At 41.7% G+C, this 24,202-nt stretch overlaps 1 protein-coding gene across 2 annotated transcripts in view; it reads right to left on the bottom strand.

Moving 5' to 3' along the window:
- Crot (carnitine O-octanoyltransferase) overlaps positions 1–22,056 on the bottom strand; it is a 32,700-nt gene extending 10,644 nt beyond the window's left edge. Inside the window, exons 1-9 of one of the 2 annotated variants that reach the window (XM_055612751.1) lie at positions 21,961–22,056; positions 21,374–21,461; positions 17,427–17,562; positions 12,538–12,662; positions 11,053–11,234; positions 10,554–10,678; positions 6,674–6,782; positions 1,370–1,463; positions 118–243 (exon numbers count right to left, since the gene is read on the bottom strand). In XM_055612751.1, coding sequence (XP_055468726.1) covers positions 118–243; positions 1,370–1,463; positions 6,674–6,782; positions 10,554–10,678; positions 11,053–11,234; positions 12,538–12,662; positions 17,427–17,541 — 876 coding nt within the window. In that variant the 5' untranslated portion in view covers positions 17,542–17,562; positions 21,374–21,461; positions 21,961–22,056. Of the gene's footprint in view, positions 1–117; positions 244–1,369; positions 1,464–6,673; positions 6,783–10,553; positions 10,679–11,052; positions 11,235–12,537; positions 12,663–17,426; positions 17,563–17,808; positions 17,898–21,373; positions 21,462–21,960 lie in introns of those variants that run through there. The other variant, XM_055612752.1, reaches the window with a different exon arrangement.
- Between the last annotated feature and the right edge of the window lie 2,146 nt (positions 22,057–24,202).

The raw sequence follows: 24,202 nt of genomic DNA, 5'->3' as shown, positions 1-24,202 counted from the left end.
TTCATAGCTAAGAAAAAAAATTAGGACTCTGATTTAAAAAAAAAAAATCTCATGTTCAGCAGATAATAAGAATCCTCCAGGGAACTGTGCAGGAAGATAACAGAACAAGAAAGTTACCTGAGAATAGTCTTCAGGGGTTACGTGTGGACTGCTTTCTTCCAGGGAATACACAAATAAACTGGTTTGAATTTTTTCTAATAAAGACAAGTTCTCTGGATCAAGACCAATCAGATATTCTCTTGCCTAAAAGGCAAGGAGATTATTCTATATTACAATTAAACATAACACATCTAGAAAACATGAAGGCTTTGTTAGAGAAAGTTCTTTAAGAGCAGCATAAGATTGAAATTAACACAGATATTCATGACTAGACAGTGTACAGACTGAGACACTTTGGAGTGCTCAGCCCTGAAAGGGATGTCTCCATCACCCCTCCCCTCTGGGGTTTATACAGAAGAGGCAGAAAGACTGTAAAGCCAGAGGTGCTGGACAGTTCTAAGGAAACAGCAATTTCTAGATACAACAGCAAATGCACATCTAAAGTCGCAGAGACCACGACAGCATATAGAAGACAAAACTCCCAGCATGAGGGCAGGGAAGTAGGCACAGAGTCCCACCCCTAACCAAGCTATTCACAATGACAGCTTCTGGGAGAAGGAAAATCCATTTTCTCCATTTTTTTTTTCAGAGACAAAAACATGAAGCTGAGCAGGTAGAAAGGGGAAGGAGAATCTGAGAGGATTTAAGGGATGAGAAAGAATATGATAAAAATATACTATTTGCAGAGTACAGGGAATCATAAGAAAGAAGGGGAGTTAGTCTGATGAGGAAAGGATAGGAGCTCCACAAGGACCAAATATATCTGGGCACAGGGTCTTTTCTGAGACTGACATGCAACCAAGGACCATGTATGAATGTAACCTAGAACCTCTGCTCAGATGTAGCCTGTGGTAGCTCAGTAACCAATTGGCTTCCCATAGTGAGGGGAACAAGGACTATTTCTAACAGGAACTCAATGACTGGCTCTTTGGCCTCCCCACCCCCCAAGGGAGGAGCAGTCCTGTTAGGCCACAGAGGAGAGCTTTGCAGCCAGTCCTGAAGATACCTGATAAAACAGGATCAGATGAATGGGGAGGAGGTCCCCCCTATCAGTGGACTTGGCAAGGGGCACGGTGGAGATGAGGGAGGGAGGGAGGGACTGGGAGGGAATGAGGGATAGGGACACGGCTGGGATACAGAATTAATAAAATGTAACTGATAAGAAAAAAATAAAATTAAAAAAAATATATATATACTATTTGAAATTCTCAAAGAATGAAAACAAAAAATAAGATTAGCGTACAAAAAAAAGAACAGCATAAGCCATTACCTTAGCCCATCGAGTGCGCTCCTCACTCGTTAATGCTGCTATACTGGGTCCAACAGGTTCACTACAGCATTTCTTGTGGATATATGTCAGTTGTCTTATGGAAGATTAAAAAAAGCATACTCAAAAAGAGCTTGGACAGGACACATAGGAGCTACAAAGCCTGTATACACACGCACATGGGCGCGGGAACACACACACTATATGTATATATGTATATGTATTGTGATTATGTATTCTATTTATACCAAAAGTATATTGGACAATAATTTATATTTAAAAATAAGTTTAGATGATATAATTCAAACTTTAAAAATGTAAACTTCCAGGGTTTAGATAAATAAATACCTTCTCTATGGGAGAACTTGATTAAGTATTCTGGTAGTTAGTTAATCTTATAGCTATTTTGTACTTCTAACTAAAAATTGTGTAAACATATATAAAGACAGAGAACTTACTGTATGCCGATTATTATTTGTGTTTTACCCAGAAACATAAGTGTCATGTAGCCAATTTTAAATGATTTCCTAAGTATCATTGTATTAATGCTGACAATAATATTGTAAAGACTCAGCTATGTGTAGTGGCGCATGGACTGTCATTCAAGCACTCCAGAAGGCAGAGGAATATACAATTAGACCATGTCTCAAAGAGAGACAAGAAAAAGGGGGGTGAGGAAGAAACCTGTATTATCTAAAGACTCCACTAGATGAGGATAAAGTGTTTCAACTATCTTTAAACAGGTAGCAGTCGAAAATAGGGTCTGCACAGGAACATATTTTTGTTAGTGAAAAATCAACAGAGCTTTAGTTTTTGACCTTCTTCCTCACATCATGTGCTACGAAGCTACAACTTTAAAATATCCAGGAATTGCTGGATGATGATGATGATGACTGCAGCACCAGTCGCATCCTTTATATGTGCTATCATCATTCAAAAATGATGGACAGTTTCCTCTGCTTATGTGTATTTGCAACACTAATCAGAAATCATTTCCCTGCAACAAATCGTTCTCTCTCTCTCTCTCTCTCTCTCTCTCTCTCTCTCTCCTTGAGACAGAGTCTCTCTACGTAGCCCTGGCTGGTTTGGATCTCACTCTGTAGAACAGGCTAGCCTTGAACTCAAGAGATCCGCCTGCCGGTTTTCTGAGTGCTGAGATTAAAGGCATGTGCTACCCCCATCTGGCTTTATTTTGGAACTGTATTCTACGAGCACATGAGGATTTCTTTATCAAACCCCTGAATCTATGAGAGAGCTTGCTTGCTTCGCTTCCTGCTTACTTCAGAGAGGGAAAAAAATAAAGACTAAAAAATGGAGCTCATGTGGCAAAGTTTAATAAGCTGGACCACATTCAAATTAATGATTATTTATTTTTAAAAAAAAAAAGCCTGTAATAGAGCAGAAGAGCAAGTCAGCCTCATGTCCTATCCTGGTAGAACACAGAAATCCAAGGCAGAGCTCTTGTGTAGAGAACTACAGCATTCATACAATAGCTGGACCGCTTATTCGTAAAACCATACTGGGCTCTGTCCTTACCTACTGCAGTGACTGAAGCACACCCCATGACTTGCCAAGTCCTCTGGGTATACCCCAGACACCTGAGTCTTGTACAAGGGTCTTCGCAGTAGCCTGTTTCATTACTCTATTTTGACCTGTGTGGGGGTTTACATTACATGGATATTTAGGAATACACTCAGTGTAGTTTTCTTTTTGTTTGAAATATTGAATAATGATATACTATTTAAGGGGCTGAGGTACAAGTCAATGTGTGTCTTTTGTGTATGCATGAGGGTCTGAGCTCAGTCCCCAGTGCGCATGTGCCAAAGCTAGGCATGGTGACATCTGCCTGTTACCTCAGAGCTAGAATGGCAGTGGGAGACTAGAGTGACAGGTAGATCCCTTGAGGCTCATTAGCCAACCATTTTAGCCAGTCACAGAGCACCAGGTTCAGGATGAGACCCGCTCTTCAACCTATCGTCAACCGCTGGCCTACACACACATACACACATAGGCACTGGTTCATGCACCCACATATACAGATTTACCACATGCAACTATATCAAGTTTTTAAGAGTCATTTAAATTACATATAAATATATACAACTCAACATTTATAAAATCATTTAGGAAATCAGAAGTAATTATAAATTAATATACTAAAGGACTATTGCTACTTTACGCCACAAGCCATTGGATGTGATATGGTTAGTTACACGTATATTTTACTTATATTTTAGAAAAGCATACTAAAATATTTACACTAAAAGACACAATGTCTGAGATTTTCTTCAGGTTATTCACGGAGTTGAAAGAAAAGACAGAGTACAACTGAATGTACCAGGTAAAGACCATGAGAGAGAAAGAGAGAGAGTGTTGCTGAGAAAGTAACACGTGACATGAGAACTAAACGAAAGCTAGTTGGAGAGAGAGGACAAAGGGAGAAGGAGAAGAGGAAAGACCGGGAAGAGGAAACAAAAACAAAGTTTGCTTGAAGAATGTCATAATGAAACCTGATTCTCTGTAAGCCAAGAAGAATAAGGTATAGTTGAAAAGGTGCTGATATTCATAATTGAAGACGTTAGGAGCTGACTCATCTTGTAAGCGAGTCTCTTTATGTTTTGAAACGTTCTGTAATATTGTAAAAAGGCACATAATAATAACATATAGTACAAGTAGATTCACTACAGTTGATCTGGAAATATGGAACACACTAAACTAATAATAGTAATTAATTCTGGAGTAGGGAGATGGGATTGCTAACATATGTAATGTTTTCCTTTTCTTCAACTACAACACATGCTATATATAAAACTGAAAAATTAAAAGCTATTTTTAAGACGAGCATGTATGAAACTCTTATTTTATAACTTACTGTCATTTTAGAGAAAGGCTATTCTGAACATTTTTTTTTAAGCCAAGCAAAAGCTTGAGACCTAAGGATACCCAAGGAAGTAGTCTGAGATAGTCCTCAGATAGTCCAAGTATGTCAGGAGCTGGCAAAGGCCAGGATGATCTTGACCTTAAGTCCTGATCCTCCGGCTGGAATGGCCACCCCGTTTAGAAAGGAGTGCAGGGGACACAAGAAGGCTGGTTCACTACAGCTGTCCAAGTAGGTATATAATTCCAGGCCTGACCACCTGGTGCTGGCTGTGTGTGTGTGTGTGTGTGTGTGTGTGTGTGTGTGTGTGTGTGAACAATTAAAGAAATAGAGGCCGTAAATTTGAAAGAGAGCTAGGGAAAAGTAGGTATACATGGGAAGGGTCAGAGAGAGAAAAAGGAAGAGGCAAAATGACATACTTGTTTTCAAATGATACAGCTTTTTTTAAAAAGCAGGTATAAAAAGGCCATGGAACCAAATTAAAAACATAAAAATAAATTTGAAGGGAGTTATCCCACAGGCTACATAATGCTGGCTCTAAAAGCAACAGGTCACTAACTAAAAGCCCCAGTGAGAGATGTGAGGTACTTCCATAGGAGCTTCTGTTCAGGGAGGTCCCGGAAAGACTCTCTTGCCATTCCTCTTGGTTGCTGTGCTGGCTAGTTTTATTTCAACTTGACACAAGCTAGCATCATTTGGGAAGAAGGACCTTCACCTGAGAAAATGCCCCCACCAGACTGCCCTGTTGTGGTGATTTTCTTAGTGACTGAAGTGGGAGGCCCAGCCCATTGTAGCTGATGCTACTCCTGAAGAAAGCAAGCTAAGCAAGCCATAAGGAGCAAGTCAGTAAGAAGCACCCTCCATGGCCTCTGTATGACCTTCTGTCTCCAGGTTCCTGCCTTGAGTAATTACCCTGACTTCTCTTCATGAAGGACTGTGATAAGGACACATAAGCTGAAGTAAACTGTTTCCCTTCTGAGTTGCTTTTGCTCAGGGTGTTTTATTCCAGCAACAGAAACCCTAACCAAGACAGTCACCAACCAGAACCAGATAAGATCCTACTGTTAAAGAAACCACAGACACTGATTATGAAGTAGAAAAGGATCAAGCTGGAACTGAGCTAAAACTTCTTCCGGTGCTAGCTAGCTAGGAGAAAAGGCATCAACAGACTCGCTCTAAACTCTATGAACTATAATACCACCATGTACCTACCTGTGTCATGAAGGCAGGACTGTCATGGGGATAACCAACTGTTATCATACTGGATCTAATCTATATCTAGTACTGTAGACCTAGTCAAAACCACACGCTTGGAAATATACGGGCCCTAATAGCTACATGAGGCCTGTGGGGGACTCAGTACTGTTGCTTAGTAAAATGGACACAGGGTCAAACTGTCTCTTAAGTACCTATGTTTATACCCACAAACAGATGCTACTCCAATTATTAATCAGAGAAGTTTTCTTCTGTGAGCAGCAGTGAATGCAGAGACTCAGGGCTTACCAGCAAGTTAGGAATAAATGATGGTTGGTGGCTCAGCCCTAAACAAGGCATTTATACTACTCCCTATATGGCTCATGGAAAACGGAGGAATGGGAAACTGAATGAATGTAAAAGCTGGAAGATAGGGAGAAGGGCCACAAAATGTCCTCTGCTAAGTGCAACATAGGCATTCTAGTCATGAGCTTACAGCAGCGGTGGTTATTGGCATTGAGCCTACCAATAGGCAGCCATTGATGGGTGAGGGACTCATGGGCCCTACCCTCTATTAACCAAGTATTGCTGTGGTGGTCTGAATAAGAACGTCCACGTATTTGAATGCCTGGTCCCCAGTTAGTGGGACTGTATGGCAAGTTTAGGAGGTGTGACCTTGCTACCGGAGGAGGTAGCAACTAGGAGTGGGCTTTGTAGTTTCAACGGACCATGTCAGGCCCAGTCTCGCTCTCAGTCTGCCACTTGCGATCACATGTGAGCTCTCAGCTGTTTTTCCAGCACCATGCTTGCTTGCCTGCCTGCCTGCTAATATGCTTCCCACCATGAAGACAATACATCAACCCTTCTAAAATTGTAAGCAAGACTCCAACTAACTGCTTTCTTCTCCAAGTTGCCTTAGACATGGTATCTCTTTATAGAAAGTGAACAGTAACTAAGACAGCTGCCTACTGACAGATTCTCAGAGATACACAAGTCTTCCCTTGTGTATCCACTGCTGAGCCCAGACAGCCCTGGTCAAACTCAGTGAGTCACACAAATCAGAAGGTCATGAATGTGGGAAAGAGTTGTATGGAAAAAGGAGAGCTGTCAGGGATGCAAGGAGAAAAGTAAAAGTAGGGGGCGAAAAATAAGAATACATTCTATAAGTATGTAAAATTTTCAAAGAACAAAATTAATTAGAGGTACATAATTTCTTTAAAAGGTAGTTTAGAGACCTGAGAAGCTCTGGCGGGGTGAGTAAACACCCTTCGTGCAGTACATCAAACACAAACACTCTGCCTCGACACAGCACAGCAATGTGGGTTGGACAATGCCCTTCACTCTCTGGAAAAGGACACAGAAAACACACGGCTCAGTACAGCTCCAGCCATGAGAATATAATTCCTCTAATACACATCATACATGATAAACACATTTTAATGATAAATTTACCACACGTGACATATAAAATGTATCACCTGAACAAAGGGCTCATGGAAGAGGGAAGGATGAGGAGAATCTGACAATGAACGCGAAGCTACGGTCAGACAGGAGTAAATCCTAGTACACCGCTTTACAGCCAGGTAAGCAGATAGATGACTGTGAACTGCACATTGCAAAAGCTAGAAATAAGGACTTTCATTTGGCCATAAAGAGTGGCAGATGTTTGAGGAGACAGGTATGTTTAACTTGACTTGACAATATAGACATGCATTGGCATCATAAGGTAGTTCATTAACATGTACAACATACAACTTTTATGTTTATATTTCTTAGAAAACACGATTTAAGAAAACTGCAAGGCTATAGTTATAGCTCAGTAATAGACTGCTTGCCTACTATGACTGAGGCAAAGTATAACCACACGGAAGATATCCTAAGTTAACAGAATCTCAGTTGCTATGATATAGACACAGAACTCTTGAAATTTGTCCATGTGAATCTTGGATTCCTTATGTTTCAAGTATTTGTATACTGTGAAACTCCAGAGTGCTATAAGAGTTAAGTTTTAGTTAAAAGAATGGGAAAGAAAGAAGGGGATTTGAGGAAACTTGGAAGAACCACTTGAGAGAACAATTTCTCTTTGAGATTATTTTAATGTTAACTTCTCATTGGATAATTTAATTGCCAACTACAGCTATACCAACTGAATTGTCCCAATTTCTCACCTAGTCATAAAGTAAAGGAGGGTTAAAATGCTGGGCCTGGAGCATTTGGTACTTGAATGGGGGACAGTTTAACTGCAGCGCTATCTAGCAACGATTCCTCAATGAACATTTTCAGTAGAGAAAATCATTATATGCCAAGAGTGTCAAGGGGAAGAATCTGCCTAGCCTACGTCCTGCTCCTTGTCTCTAAGACAGGAAAATGCAAAGAGATGAACAATGAGACACACAGTCCCAGCAGAACAAAGTTTACTGGTTAGAATTCAGTCATTGTACATGATGTCTTGACATGTATTTATCTACTACGAGGAAAGGCTATCTCTTGGTAACCCCAGTACTGCCTCTTATACTGTACTTCCTCAGTGCTGGGGAGATAAATAGTTTTGCTCTTCAGGATATTCCCAAGCCATTTCTTCTCTCTGACCCCTTCCAACATTCCCAGATCCTTTTACATTTACCACAGATTCCCTTTATTACCATCGTCTACTGGCATCCTCTCCAAAACTTGGGGCTTGAAAGGAAGAAAAGAAAATAAACCTGATCCCCATTTAATCCATGACTAGTTGGAAGAATGAGTGACAAGAGTGCAGGAGAGCCAAATGAAGTGAGAAGGTGAGCCATGGAAAGTCTGCAGGAGAGTATCGGAACAGAGAGCACAGTAACTGAAGGTATCAGGACAAAAGTGACCTGGTTGTTAAATGCAAAAAAAGGTCAGTGAAGCGTCAGCAGAGAACGGGTACAGGATAGTGGGTCAGGCTGGGGCTGGACCATCGGGGACTCAGAAAGGGCCCTCAGGGTGAAGTCTGATGGAAAGGAAGCTAACGGAAGGTTTTGCAGGGGAGTGGTTATATGATCTGAGCAGTACTTTAAGAAGGTCTCTCCAGGGCTATAGGAATGGCTCAGTGGAGAAGACGTTAACATAACCAGATCAGTTAGTGGGTAATGAAAGTGGTTACAGCGAGAACAACCTAATGGAGTGTCAAGTTGGTTGGTTTGCTATTTTGGAGACCACGTACCACTGTGTAATCCAGGCTTGTCTTGTACTCCCAATCCTGTTTCAGTTCTAGGGTACTGGACTATAGGCCTGTATTTTCATGCTTTGTGGGAATGATGATTTTTTACTATGATGTGACACTTTCAAGAAAAAAGTTATTTTTTCTCCTTTTAGTATGGAAGATAACAGATCAGAGCAACCTACTAAAGCAAGAAAATTGGTAGTGCAATGGAGAGAGGCAAGTGAACAAATAAAAAGAAGTGACTCTAACACATACACAGTTGCCCTCAGGATCAGATAAGTTGGTTGGGGTTTGTTTTTAAGTTTGTTTTATCTGTGGTATTGTGGATTGAGCTCAGAGCCTCACATATGCTAGCCTGAGCTCCACCCCAGATTCTTGTTCATCTAATTTTCAAAAAGGAATGTGAAGTATACAAACGTGCTATAATGTAATCAAGAAAACAAACTGGGCAGATATTTTGGTAAGTAAGTATTTGATAGCTGCTGAAAAAAATTATCAGAGTGACTTGAAATTAATCTCAACAGCTTTTCTGTGATAAAATGAAGTGATAAATGAGGTGTGGCTCTGTTCCTTCCGAAGGCTCTAGAGAGATTCTGTCTCCTTCCTCGGCTCAGGAGGCCCCTTCCACCGATAAAGCCATATGGGAGGATCACAACCTGCCTGCACTGCCACCTCTGCTTTTCTTCTAAGAACCCATGTGATCCTGGGATCTGTGTCATCAGTTCAGCATGACCTCATCTCCAAGTCAACTAACACTTTGACTCCTCCTCACCAGAGATGGGGAAGTGGCCTCTTTCGAAGACTACTATCTCCCTACCATAGACAGGCTGCTCATTCTGATTATGTGAGTTTTTATTAAATAGCTGCCAGCAATTGGAAGGCTTAATTATCTTAGGATACTCTGCCTGTATCTTTTTTGGCATGGGAAAGAAAACTGAACAAGACACATGACATTCATAGCAAAAAGGCTAAAACAAATGTCATCTTTTCCTCACCTTGTAGAAAGTTACCACGGGGGGAAAGAAAAATTTCCTATTCTTTCCCCAAATGGAATAAAACCATATTCAAGGCATTGTTAGAAAAGTAACAAGGAACTATTCCCATCTGCTATTGTCTTAGGAAGTACACAGGTAAAGCAATTTGAGTAGCTTAAGTAATCTACCTACATATTCTCTCCATTTCACTCAGTGAGATAGAGATTTGGTTAAGGGATTAATTGTGACTGGGAGCAGAGTGAGGAGTGTTCAAGTCCTTGCTTTATGTGGTAAAACAGAACATGTTAGTTAATATATTTGTGATTTTTTTTTGAGAAGGGGAAGGTACAAGTACTTACAGAAGCAGGCATCAGAAATGGGTAGGACTGATTTTTGCCTTAACGTAAATAAATGGAAATATAACTCCTTCCGGGGGAAAAAAAAATAAGTTCACTAGCCAAGAATGAGGCAGAAAGAAAAGAAACAGTCTTGTTTTTAAGTGCAAGAATAAACTGACAATTGTTGCAAAATGTTATAGGCCCACTTGAGGGGGAAGAACACAGCTGTACAGAACAGTAAAGCCATAAAATGGTAAATCACAATGTGGATACAAAAAGTAGCCGGGATGGATATGGGTATTCCACATGATAAAGGAAACTACAACAGTCAAGGTGCTGACTTTTGAGCTAACAGGGTCTGAGGCATGTCTGCAGGAAAAAGACTTACTGGGGAGTAGAGATGGAGGTTCTGGTGAAGGAATGATGCCTTGGACGACATGAAACTAGAAGCTAAGGTCATCTAGAACATTACTAAGCTGGTAATGGGAGAAAGACAAGTTTCACAGATTAACTTTTCAAAAGCCAACTGTTTAGCATCTTAGAAATCACAGCAAAACTACCTAGATCTCAATGCCTTCCAAAAACAACAACAACAAAAGAGTATGTCCAATGTTTTACTCACCGGTCTTAAAATAATTCACAATCGAATCTCTAGTAATTCCTGGAATCTTGCAGGTAGAATATAACATTCGGAATTGGTACATGTCTAATGGAGTATTTCCAGATTTATGTACAGGTAATTTTTCTCTATTAAAAAAGCATTTTGATTAAAAAGTCATTGATAAAACTTACTATCAAGCATCAAAACTATATTATTCTTCCTCCAAATAATCGAGTTAGATTGACAGCATTTGCTTATTTCCCACATCAGGCAAGCCCATGGTTCAGCAAGTGTCAGGGTCCTTACTGGCCTTACATTCCCAGCTCAGCACATGCGAGAGCCCTTAGTGCCCATAATTTCATGGCTCAGCCCATGCCAGAGTCTCTAGCACTCTTAACTTTTTTTTCTTTTTGGTTTTTTTGAAACAGGGTTTCTCTGTGTAGCCTTGGCTATCTGCCTGCCTCTGCCTCCCAGGGTGCCAGGATTAAAGGCATATACTACCATACCCAGGTCCTCTTACCTTCTTAGCAGCTGCCAGAAGTTCAAGTTGTGCCAGAGAACTACACTTCCTCTTTCTAACTGAGTGCCTTCCCTTTCAGGCCAGTAATGTTCAAAGTGAGGGGTAGGACCCACAAAGTTCACATTCAGCTGTGATGGTATACGCACATCCAGGTAGGCAACATTGAGCCACCACTCCTCAAGCTAAAAGAAAGGAAGAACATTAGTTCTTCAAAATATTTGAATATGTAACTGCCAGCAAGTAAAGAGAACATGCCACATTTGCTCCTTATTCTTCCATGTTCAAAGCCACATTCTGAGTCCTCACAGGTAATGGAAACTGCTACTGTAATAACTTCCCTTCCTGTTCTCCCTCCTCCTCACTTTTGGAACTATAAAATCTTAACTATTAGCTGGTTTAACTCCATCATCAGATCCTAATGTCCAACTATCCCTGTTAGCCAACTTGGGTGATACCTAGAGTGAAAAGAGTTACTTGGCTATTTGTAATGTTCCTTCAGCAAAACCCCCTGAAATCCTAGTTAGAAATGCAAGACCCTTGAGTGTGCTTCTAACTAATTTACACTTTTATGTGTCCCCTTTTACAGCAAGTAATTGAATTTCTTTCCTAAGTAGGTAGATAGTATCATGTCACTTAAAGTTTTTTAATGGAGGTGCAAACTGTAATTAGAAACCCAGATAAAGATAAAACAAATATAAGCAGAACAACTTCTTTACCTTTACTCCCATTTTTTTTTTAATTAAAATATAAAAACTGAGAACAAAAGAATCTGGAATCAGGAAATGTTATTATTTTCATCATAAGGATCAATGTCTCATGAAAAAACAAAGTTTCTCTTTAAAAATGTAAGTCACCATCATTATTTTTCAACTAAGGCAATGCTTTCTAATTATGAAAAGTCACCCTCTAATTCCTACACTGGAGACGTGGCTGAGCTAATGGGGTCAGAAGAGAGTGCTGCTGGGAAGGGAGACCCAATAGTCAGGGCAGCTTTCCCTTCTGTCTATTTACCTCAGCTACTTCCCGCTTCTCCCGAGCTCTGTCTAGATATGCTCATGCCAGTGCGGCCTGAAAGGCTGTTTCCAGCAAACACAGTCTATGAATCACCTGCATCAGAGCCCCGTGGATGGATGAGAGCATGGCTCAGCGGTAGAGAGCTTGCCCAGCATGCATAACCCTGGATCCTATGACCAATACTGGCCAAAACATAGACCTCATAGAGGAATTAAAATAAGGAGTTCTGGCCCCTTATGGACTTCCTGAGTCAAAAATTACTGATTCCAGCAAATCTGCATTTTAGCACATTATCAGGTAAGTAAAAAGCTCATTTATAAAATAAATGCTTTCCAATTAAGTAAATCATTCTTTTGTGACCATAATGGCGATGCCAAGATTTTACAGTAATAATTTAAACATGAAAGCTATGCACATTTTCAATTCTCCTTTAAATATCAAGATTTCAATTTAAGTACGCAAAATAAATACCCAGTTTCTTTTTCCTTTAGCTCTTTCAAGTAACTTCTTATGCAACTGTTCACCAACTCCATTTTGAAACTTTTGAACTATTTCTTCAGTTTTCTTATATTCCTCTTCATTCGCAAACGGTTTTACTATAAAAAAGTGATTATTCAGATGTAAGTATCTCCATATCACCACATTCTTTTACAAACCTAAACATTACTAGCACACAATGAGGTTTTAGTTTGCAGCATGAAAATGGCAATGCAAAAATATCGATTTTTCAAAAAGGCACTAAAACGGTGAATGCTGTACAGTGCACTCACAATATTCTGAAATCATCACCAAATTATTCTGGATGGTAGTTAATGAGGTAAAGCTATCATCGAGCTATTACTGCAGTAGAAAGTATGTCCTCAACCGCAAATAACAGAAGGCAAAGCATGTTTCCATTAATGTTCAAACAAGAACCATGACGCCTATATATGCAATGCAATATGTATTTAGGCTGCCCGATGGCCAAAAATAGTTTGCTACTAAAGAAAAAAAGAAGAAAGATGGAAAAGAAAACAATTCAAGTTCCCTAGTTCATGAAAATCAATTGTTTTGAAAATTAAAGCTTGTTAGAAATCAAATTAATATATTCTTTCTGTTTCATATTTGTCTCTTTAAAGTCTGATCTAGAACAACGTAAAATCCAATCTAAAATAGCTGCACTCAGAGAGAATAAATAAAGTCAATACTCAAAAAACAGTCAACAATCTGTGAATTTAAAATAAATTAGTATTCCCAAATGAAAGTAGATTTAAAGAGAAGAAGAAAAAGAAGAGGAGGAGGAGGAGGAGGAGGAAGAAGAAAGTATTTGAAAAGCAGGAGAAAACAGGGCTGAGGGGATAGCTACTTTTTAGCATGTGGGTCCTGGGTTTGCTCCCTGGAACCTATGTTAAAAACAAACACATACAAACAAACATCATGGAGCAGAGGCAAGTAGGCATACACCATCCAAAACAAACAATAACAAAAGGTAAAAAAGGACAGCACACACGCAGCCACAGACGCCCGCCTGCTCCCAGTTAAGCCAGGGAACAAAGCATTTTTTCCACTCACTCTAGAAATGACACTAAAATGACAGTAAAGTGGTTTTAAAAGAAGTACAGAGCAGTGAGATGCTCAGCAGTTAAGAGAACTGACTGGCTGTTCTTCCAGACGTCCTGAATTCAATTTCCAGCACTCACATGGCAACTTACAACCATCTACAATGGGATCTGATGCCATCTTCTAGCATTTTAGATTGACACACAGACAAAGCACTTGTACACGTAAGATACATTTAACAATAAATCTAAAAAGAACTATTCCATGAGAGGGGCAGATGCAGGGCAAAGCAAAGGCAGGGAAACAGGAAATAACAGACAATTAAGATAACATTTCACAAACCTAGAAAACACTGTGAGCCAGACACAGTGGCAAGTCTATACAGTCCAGGCCACTTGAGAGGCTGAGGTGAAATAAGTTCAAGGTCAGCCTGGACAACATACTAGGACCCTGTTTCAAAAAAAGCCAAACTAAACAAGCAAAGTGGGGAAAATGATGATTGGCTTTGTAAAATAGAGAAAATAAGTATCTTAGGCCTGGAAATAAAAGGTTACAGAAAATACAAGAAAGGTTAGAAGTCTATCAAGAAACAAGCAAATTCTGACAGGGTTCAAGAATTTAAGGTGCAAGGTACTTTCAAAAACAAAGGGAAAATGAAGGATGGAATGTTTTCAACCTAATGAAACAGTCTGAAGCTGTCTGACCTACTGTAAACATTATACAGTATACGTATACTGAAATCACATAGTACCAACTAGTGTGTTTGTGTGTGTGTGTGTGTGTGTGTGTGTGTGTGTGTATGGTACTAGCTTAAATTTAATTTCAACTTTTAAAATAAAATTAAATTGCAACCTGAACAATTAGTCATACTCTATTTCCTCCCTATCCCAAACTGATCAGTTCAAGGAAAGAGTACTGACTCAGGTGTGTGTGTGTGCTAATGAAGTTCCTAGGTCGCTATACTCAACAGTTAGCTCCACTAGTCACCAAGTCCAAGCCGTGCACACAGAGTCCCCATGAGCTTCCCAGAATCGTGGTCTTAATGTGAATGTCGAAAGACTGGCACTGTTGTGGAGCCTATCCTTGGGTTTCACAGGCGATAGTGTTTTAATCAGAACACCATGCCTCCATATATGCAACCTTCACAAGATTTGGTCTGCGGCTCTCTCTTATAGCCAGGCTGGGTAAGGTTCACTGGACTCTCGTATGAGATGATGGCTTCTTCCACTTCATGCCCCACCTACCATGACCTCAACCTGCTAGTGTATATAAAGAGGGAGGTTTACTGAAGGCAGGGTCTCTGGCTACCTGGCTTTCAGGAGGGGGTAGGTGTTTTCAATGATGCCCCCAGCTGGAAGTCGCTACGCTCCTGTAAGTAAGCCTAATAAACTCTCTAGCTTACCAAACAGGACTTGGGTAGAATTATTTCTTTGGTCTGTTGCTGGTGCCTTCTCTGGGCTGAGTGAACAACTGTTCACGTCTCCTTGGAAAAGCTCACACATTTGGTGCTCAAACAGAGAGAGAGAAAGAGAGACGCAAGAGAGGTAAAGGTGACTTTGCACGCAGCTGTAATGGGCCAGCAAACGTGGACTAAAGCTGATGGTAGTGGAGCTGCGTAGGCAATTCTGATACGGACAGCTTCTCCTTGTAACCGACAGGGTCTCCTTGCTGTAGCAGCAACTGAATTACCTCTGTTGTGGGTCATAATACCTGTAACTGAGTCTACCTGTCCACAGGAAAGAACTTGCCTACATAAGGGAAGAAAGACAATGAGAAAAAGATATGTGGGTGGCACCCTCCTTGCTAGTCTCTGGGTTGGCCATTAGGTAAACACGGGAACGGGAGAGAGGTGCTGGCTCGCTGTGTTTTTAAGACTGGAGGGGCATAAGGGAAAGCACACATTACATCTGTCCTATGCATCCCCTCCCGACACCCAAAATCTTGGAGCACAGCAGACAAATTGAACAAAGGTGAGGAGGAAATGAGGTGAAGTGATAGCAATGGGCTAGCACGAGAGGCAGTGTGTCACCCTATTCACGGACCCCGGGACTGTTTCGAGTTCTGATGCTTTGCTGAGCCCAGTGATGGGCTGTGATCTTTACAGGGTAAGAAAGAACCTAGCTGATCTGAGGGACTTAGAGTGTAATGGAAAGGTGTAGAGTGTAAGGGTTATAATGTGCTAAAAGGAAATTAAAAAATAAAAGCAACAGAAAGGGGACCAGTCTGAGTCACTCAGATAGAGTTAGGGGCATAGGAATAAGAGACCAAGAGAGTATGTAACCAAATGAAGAGTGTGGGAGGAAACCACGTAGGAACCTATGGTTTTGCAACCTAAGTGAAAATATAGTGCAAGAGGGCTAGAACACCCATGGTATGAAAGAAAGTGGAGGAAGTACTCGAAGCAGAAGGTCTAAGTGGGAAAGGGTACGGGCGGGAGAAAGGAGGCTCCCCACGCCCCACTGGAAGAGTCATATACCAACTGAAATCCGTGAGTTAGTTAAATAAATTAATCAATAACTTTAAAAGGAACATGAACTTGGGAAAGGGTTGAGATAGGAGGTGCTTATGATCTTCAGCAGGAGGCACCTCAAAATCAGAATGGCACCATATTTCCCATAAGGAACAAACCAGGCCTTCAAAATTCTTAAAGCACACACAGTTCAGAATTCTATACTCAGCTAACAATCAAGTGAAAACACTTCGCTCTTTTTTTGTCTTCCCAAATATTCTTTTGCAGGCAGCTACAAGGATGAAGCAATGTAAGAAAACAGACTAAGAGAGAGAGAGAACACAGGAGAGAAGTGAACTGCCAGAACGCTGGCAAATGAAATCTCTGCATAGCAGCTGTGTAGCAAGCTCAAGGAAGTCCACCCTCATTTAGAAAAGAAGGAGAAGGGACAAAGGAAAAGGGGAAAAGAGAAAGAGGAAGGAGAACCCCACAAAGCACATTTTTAAAGAGGAAATAAAACGGACTGTTTTATGCCTAACTGTATCCAAGAATGTTCACCCATTCAAGTGTTTAGGACTAAATTATGAATACAAGGGGACAAAAATAAGCAATGAAAAAGGACGAGGAAATGCAACCCCTTTGGGGGTTGAACAGCTCATTCACAGGGGTCACTTAAGACCACTGAAAAACAAAAACATGTACATTATATTAACATATACTATGTTTATATTATATTAACAGTAGCAAAATTACAGCTATAAGGTAGAAATGAGAAAAATTGTATGGTGTGGGTCACCACAATATGAGGAACAGCATGGGTTGCAGCATTATAAAGATTGAGAGCCACTCCTCAAAACCCCAAATGGCCAGGTGAATTAAGGTAAAGCTGTATTAAAATCAGGTGGCTGCTGATTTCAAGTGGTGATTTCATATATGGACGATGAGAAGGAGAGGGAAATTTTGGATATGCAGGATTGCACATATGCTTGGGACAGATGTTAGGGAGCAAACTACACAAGTATTTCAAGGAACTAATTTACAATATCTACAACTACAAAATCCAAGAACTATAAGATTATTTCAAATATGGTGATAGCAAAAGAAACAGGGAAGATTTCAAAATCTTTGCCCTAAGAGGGACTGGTACAAGCAGATAGAAACAAAGGACTTATATTCACACTGCAGGCCTAGCAAAACAATCTGACTTTTCAAGTAACGGAAATAATAACTTTTAAAAAGCTTTGCATATTTTAAGGATGAGCCTAGAAGAATCAGCTTGAGACCCTTGTCAACATTATATCTATGCTACTAACAATATTAATCTAGAAGATTATGAATATTATGAATATTAATTAGAAGATTATGAACATACCTGATTCAAGGTATTTTTTTAATGATTCTTCAAGTGAAGGAACAGGCAATGATGGAAGAGACTCCTGGTACTGAAATGTGCGTTCTTCAATTGATTTAGCCAATTGATTTTCCATGATATAATCACAGTAGGAAAACTGAAAAAGAGAGAGAGAGAGAGAGAGAGAGAGACCTCAGTCAGAACTTCAATCTCATTAACTATTTGTAAACTTGCCAGATAAAGAAAACAACTTGAATATTAAAAATGTAAGTTTAGCATGCTAGGAATCAGAACATCGTCAGCAGCCATCAGCACCCAACACCAGACAGTGCAGTGCGTCACAGAAAACACACCCCCTAACTTACACACTGCCCTTCAGAGGTAACATTCCCTGCCACTTTACCTATGAAAAGAAGAACCTCGGCTTCGGTCGTTTGTTTAAGAGGTCATATTGGGTACTCGAATGCAGATGTGCGAGATGTAGTCTCCCTCCTACAAGGCAACATTATTATAGCGAAGCTTCGGAGTCTTGCTGGGTGGGTAGGACTGGGTGTGTAGAACAAGAAACTCTGAAAAGCATATGCAGGGGTGTGCAGGAATGGGCCACAGAATATCATACACTCTAAGAATTGACAAGCTTATTGTGTACTTGAGCCTCTTTTGGGTATATGCCTAGGAGTGGTATGGCTGGATCTTGAGGGAACACTATTCCTAGTTGTCTGAGAAAGCGCCAGATTGCTTTCCAGAGTGGTTGTACAAATAAGGACATTTGCTCAACCAAGTTTGTAGCAGCTTTATTTGTAATAGCCAGAAGCAGGAAACAGCCCAGATGCCCCTCAACTGAAGAATGGATGCAGAAATTGTGGTACATCTACACAATGGAATACTATTCAGCAATGAAAAATAAGGAAATCATGAAATTTGCAGGTACATGGTGGGACCTGGAAAGGATCATCCTGAGTGAGCTGTCCCAGAAGCAGAAAGATACACATGGTATATACTCACTCATATAGACTTGTAATATAGGATAAACCTACTAAAATCTGTATATCTAAAGAAACTAATCAAGAGAGAGGTCCCTGACTAAAATGCTCAGTCCCCATCCCAAATGGCAGAGAGGAAGGACATCAGAAAAAGAAGAAAACAGGAAACAAGCTAGAAACCCGCCACGGAGGGCCTCTGAAAGGCTCTGCCCTGCAGACTATCAAAGCAGAGGCTGAGACTTATGACCAACTGTTGGGCAATGTGCATGGAATCTTATGTAAGTGGGAAATAGTAAGATCTGGAGAGGACAGGAACTCCACAAGGAGAGCAACAGAACCAGAAATTTGAACACAGGGGTCTTCCCAGAGACTCATACTCCAACCAAGTACCATGCATAGAGATAACCTAGAACCCCTGCACAGATGTAGCCCATGGCAGTTTAGTGTCCAAGTGGGTTCCATAGTAATGGGAAGAGGGACTGCCTCTGACATAATCTGATTGGCCTGCTCTTTGATCACCTCCCCCTGAGGGGGGAGCAGCCTTACCAGGCCACAAAGATGACAATGCAGCCACTCCTGATAAGATCTGATAGACTAAGATCAGAAGGAAGGAGAGGAGGACCTCCCCTATCAGTGGACTTGGGGAGGGGCATTCGTGAAGGGGGTGGGTGGGTGGGATTAGGAGGGGAGGAGGGAGGGGCTTATGGGGGGATACAAAGTGAATTACAAAGTATAATTAATAAAAATTAAAAAAAAAAGGACTCGTAGCTAAAAAAAAAAAAAAAAAAGAATTGACAAGCTGAGATAACTTAAAACTGTGCAGATGGCATGGGACCTAATCAGATTGGCTTTGAGAATCACAAACCAATCTTGAATATTTTCTACATTTGTGGTAATTTTCATCAAAATCAAACAAACCCCATATATGAATAAGGTGTATTGGTATTAAATGAAAAAATAAGATTTCTGAAAGAATCATCTATAAATTCCATATAAAAAACAGTAACTAAGAAAACAAGAAATTTGATACTGAATGAAAACTTCCTGTCCTTTCATATCCTATTTTAAAATAGTAAAGTGAAACAAAATATATTATTCATATATTATTAAAGTTAATATTAGAAACAAAGGCATGGCAGATTATTTTTGGCTAGTACCCCTTCCACCACTCTTAACAAAATCTAGAATTTCTGCTGTATCTGTAAGGACCTATCTATATGTCTCCTGCCCTCTGGATGTGCCACCTCCTGGTCGCAGCTCTAAAATGAATTGCATATATACTTTCCCTCCTCCTTATCTCTCTGTCAGTGCTGACGGAGTGGATGCCACCCACAACAAGCACCTTTGGACCCATTTACAGAAGCCATTTTGTCAGAATCACCTTTCTAAGCCCCGAAGTCCTACTTCTAGATGAGAAAGAAAATGAAAACAAAGGGAGGAAGAGGCCCAGTGCTGGCCATGGCATATGCCTAGCTGCAGTGGCAGAAGGATCGCTTGAGTCCGGGGGTTTAAGATCAAATTGTATAATATAATGAGACAGACTAAACAACAATAATATAAACCCCTCTTGTTTTATTAACACTGTTGTACTGTTAGCTTTGTTACAGAGAAGAGGTTAGTCTATTCCATTAATAGAATCAGACACCCACAGGATCTCAAAGTTCCGCCTTTTTCTTCTAATAGTCTCACTTACATCCATTTGAATATTGATAAACAGCTTTGGACCTAATAGAAATGCAGTCCTTGGTCCCAAGTACAGACTCAGCCACTTCCTAACCATTTGCTCCTAGGGAAGTGAATGGAGGAAAAAAAAATAGGATAATTTATTTGGTGGTGGGTGGCCAGCGCATAAGCGTGATAGCCAAAGGACAATTTGCTGGAGTTTGCTCTCTTCTTCTACCATGTGGGTTATCTGCTGGCTGCAGGTGCTGATAGCTGAGCCATCTCCCCGAGCCTCAACATTTTTTTTTTTTTTTTGAGACATGACATCACTACATCACCCTGGCAGGGCTGGAACTAGCTACTGTAAACCAGGCTTGCCTGAATTCCCATGCATCTGCCTGCCTCGGACTCCCTGGTGCCGGGACTAAAGCTGTGTGCCACCAATATGTGCCCAGCTCTAGGCAGGTAACTGTAATTTGAATCTTTCTCGCTGAATCTGTAACCATACAATTAGTCATCAGATTTTTTTTTTAATGTCCTAAAAAGAATGCCATAAAAAACAATCCATCCTGAAACAACTATATTATGGACTATAGCAGGCAGAATTGTTATGACAATCTCAACTCCTACCTACCCCCCGCCCCCTTTTAGTCCCCAGAACTTGTTATTATGACAGAAGATCATGACTCCTGTGGCTGCAACTGGGTTTCATCTAAAAAAAAAAAAAAAAAAAGAGAGAGAGCTTAAAATAGGGAGCACCTAACCTAACCTATCTGAGTCCTTGGGGCAGAGCGCTGCCACCGCCTCTATTTCTACATTAAGAACTCAGAGACCATCGCTGCCGATAGGGAAATGGGAATCTGAATCCCACTGCAAGTGAGCAGGAATTAAATTCTGCCAACTTGCATGAACCTGAAAAAAAAAGATTCTCCCCCTAAAACTTCAGAAAAGAACTCATAATAACTAAGCTCACTCAGGCTTCAGATTTATAGAAGCTCAAAGTCTGTGTTCATTTAGCCGCTAAGCTTGTCGTGACAGCAACAGGAAACTAATACAAGCAAGCTACGGTAGGCTGTTCTCTTTACACTTCCTTGTCACTTAAGAGACCCCACAGAGCCAAGAACAAGAGTACAAGGTGATTATAGATTCTTTAAGAGTTGTCTTTTCAACCGTACAGACTAAGTTAAATAATCCCAGTAACATTAGGAAAACCATTCACAATGTATTTAACTAGAGTGGACTTCCTCAAAACAAGGTGATGTGAACTCAAGATAAGTGGAAAAGAGAACCAGGAAGAACAAGTAAATAAACAGTGTCACATACCAGCAAACCAAGAAGTGGTTCAGGACTGCCAGGAGCCTGCTTGAACAACTCTGATTTGAAACCACGGGGACCCGAACAAGACTGGTGACTGTGAGAAGGAAGAAATGCGTTCAAGTAAATATCAGGAAGGGGGTGAGAAGGGCTAGCGAAAGAAGTTGCAAACACACGGAGAATGGTCAGGTTTAAATCACTACAGCGCTATGTTCCAGGTATCCTAGTAGATGGACCCGGGCGGCACAGAAGAAGCAGAGAGCCATGAAGTTCAGAAACTCCTCCCACCAGCCCAAGGGCAGGTCCGCACAGTGGATGAGAACAAGTGGGGAGAAAACAGGGAACCCGCATGCACAAAAACAGCCAACCGATCAAGCACCCCGACACTCCAGCAGGGTGGCGCAACTGGGGGACACCCCAGATCCGAAGGGCGGGACACCGAGGGGACAACACGCCTGGGCCAAAACCGGGGCCCCTAGGCTCATAGCCCGACGGCATTCAGTTTGTCTCCGCGCAATCGCAGGGGCCCTCGACCCCTCGCCGCTGAAGGAGGGCGGGCACCTCGCAGGCGGATGCGCGGATGCGCGGATGCTCACCTCCCGCACCCGTCCTCGCCCTCGGCCACCAGCCGCCAGCCGGGTCGGCCCGCAAGCCCTGGGCTGCCCAGAAGCCGGACTAGGACGGAAAGCAGCGAGGGTCCCGCCCTGAGCGCGTCTAGGGACGGGATTGGACGAGACGACACGAGGGTCCCGCCCTGAGCGCGTCGAGGGACGCGATTGGGCGAGACGCCACGAGGGTCCCGCCCCGCGATGGAAGGAGTAGGCCGCGGAGGCTGGCTGCTGGGGACCGGGTCCCGCCCCCGCCGGCTCCCCTTGCGCCGGTGGCGTTCCTGGCTGCGGACCCGGGAACGCGAGCAGAAAAACAAATTAGCGCTCTGCAGTCCCTGCTGCACCAGCTTCCTGCCGGATGCCCCGGGAGGCTGGCCTCGCTCCAGAGAGATGTAGGCGGCTCCGCCCACGCGCGGGCACAGCCCTGTGGATGGGTAAGGACGCAGGAGCTCAGCCTGCGCTTCACCCAAACTCTTCGCGGTTTGGCGCTGTGTCCTGGCGCTCGGCGCTCCCAGCCGCCCCTCCCCCTTGCGGGTGCAAACCTCCTTTGCACCGGGCCCGAGCAAGAATTTATACTCGCGTTTTAACGGAGGCATTTTACTGTCCGCCCTGAAATAAAGTGTTACAATTTTAATCTTATATACACTGTTTATTCCTACCATTGTTTGATTTTTGTGGAAGGGAAAATATTTCGCACGCTCTGGCCTAGTTATCCAATACGGTTTAAAGAATTCATTTCAAATTACTGTGTTAAAAGCCACTCACAATTCCTTTTGATAAAAAGACATCCCCTGAACTGACCGAAGGCAGTGTGTCATTAGAGGGCTTGGTGTGACGTCTTGAGTGTTCTTCGGAATTAATAATGTGTTTCTTCATTCCTGCACAGCTTGCTAGAGGTGTTACGTAATCAAGCTGAACCATTTCTCCAAGCTTGTCACAGTCCGGGTGTGCTGGAGAACCCCCCCTGACCCCTCATGGTCTGTAACTGTTTCATTCTGGATAATGTTAAATTTCGCTTACAAGATAGAATTATAAAACTGACTGGGCTTCTCAGAAACCTTCATTGTACTTTTTTTTTTCCCTTTAATTTTGGCACCTCTTCAAAAGTTTATGCATACTGGATATTTGCTGGTTGGCAAAGAATTTAGGGCCACTCACCTTCGCTATTTTGTGTGTGTGTGTGTGTGTGTGTGTGTGTGCGCGTGTGTGCGTGTGTGTGTTTGGTAATGGGATCAACGCAGGTGGGTATACAGCGTCTCTACCAAGGAGCTACATCCCAGCTTCACGTTCCTCTCCCTCCTGGTCTGCTTAAATAGAAACAAAGTGTCTGTTTCTGACACTTTGAGAAAGGGAAAATTGTGGGACTGAAGGAAATGAGTGAAGCATGGAGTATGTGAGGACAATGATAATCCATGTGAAAATATAGATAAGCGGACTCTTTAAAATATTTTCTTCCAACTGTGTAATAAATATTTTAATGTCAAACTTGAAATTATGTAGCACTCGCATTAAATTTGAACAAGCTTGCGTTTCTTAACGTAGGCTAGACAGGTCTTGATTGGTGAGGAAGATGCTCCAGGTATTTGGAGTATGTCTTAGGGCAACAAGTTGTCCCGAGACTTAAAATTTGCTAGTGGTGATTGTAACTTTTTAAAGTGTTTATAAAAATCATTCACTTGTAGCACTGTGTGTGAAGGGATTTGTATCAGCCCAGGACCCCCAAGACCAAGTTCTCAGCACAAAGGAGATTTATTTGCCTCAGAGAGACAAAGGGCAGGGAATAAGGGGCAGAGACAGGAGATAGAGGAGGAATGCTTCTACTTACTGGCTTGCTCCCAAGGCTTGTTCAGCCTGTTTTCTTAGGAACTAAAGACTACCTGCCCAGAGAAGCCATATCCCATCAATCAAAAACTGCCCCACAGACGTGTCCACAGGCGAGTCTGATGAAGGAAATCTCTCAGTTAAGGTTCCTTCTCGCCAGGTGACACTAGTGTGTGACTGGTCGGCACTTAGTCATAATGTAATTTTTAGAATGTCTTGTCATTCCCCCAAAGAAATAACATTAGCAGTCACTCACTCTCCAACCCTACCCTCAACTCCCTAGCCCTGTGTAACCGGCAAAGTACTGTCTGTCACTCTAAATTTACCTAACCCAGGCACTTTGTACAAGCTGAATCATTCACATCATCTGGCCTTTTGTAACTGAAATTCTTTTACTTACATTACTCAG

This window comes from Psammomys obesus, unplaced genomic scaffold (assembly GCF_907164565.1).
Source record: "Psammomys obesus unplaced genomic scaffold, mPsaObe1.curated_primary_1811, whole genome shotgun sequence".
NCBI lineage: Eukaryota > Metazoa > Chordata > Mammalia > Rodentia > Muridae > Psammomys > Psammomys obesus.
The sequence above is the reverse complement of the archived record's forward strand: the minus strand, read 5'-3'. Positions and strand labels throughout refer to the sequence as shown.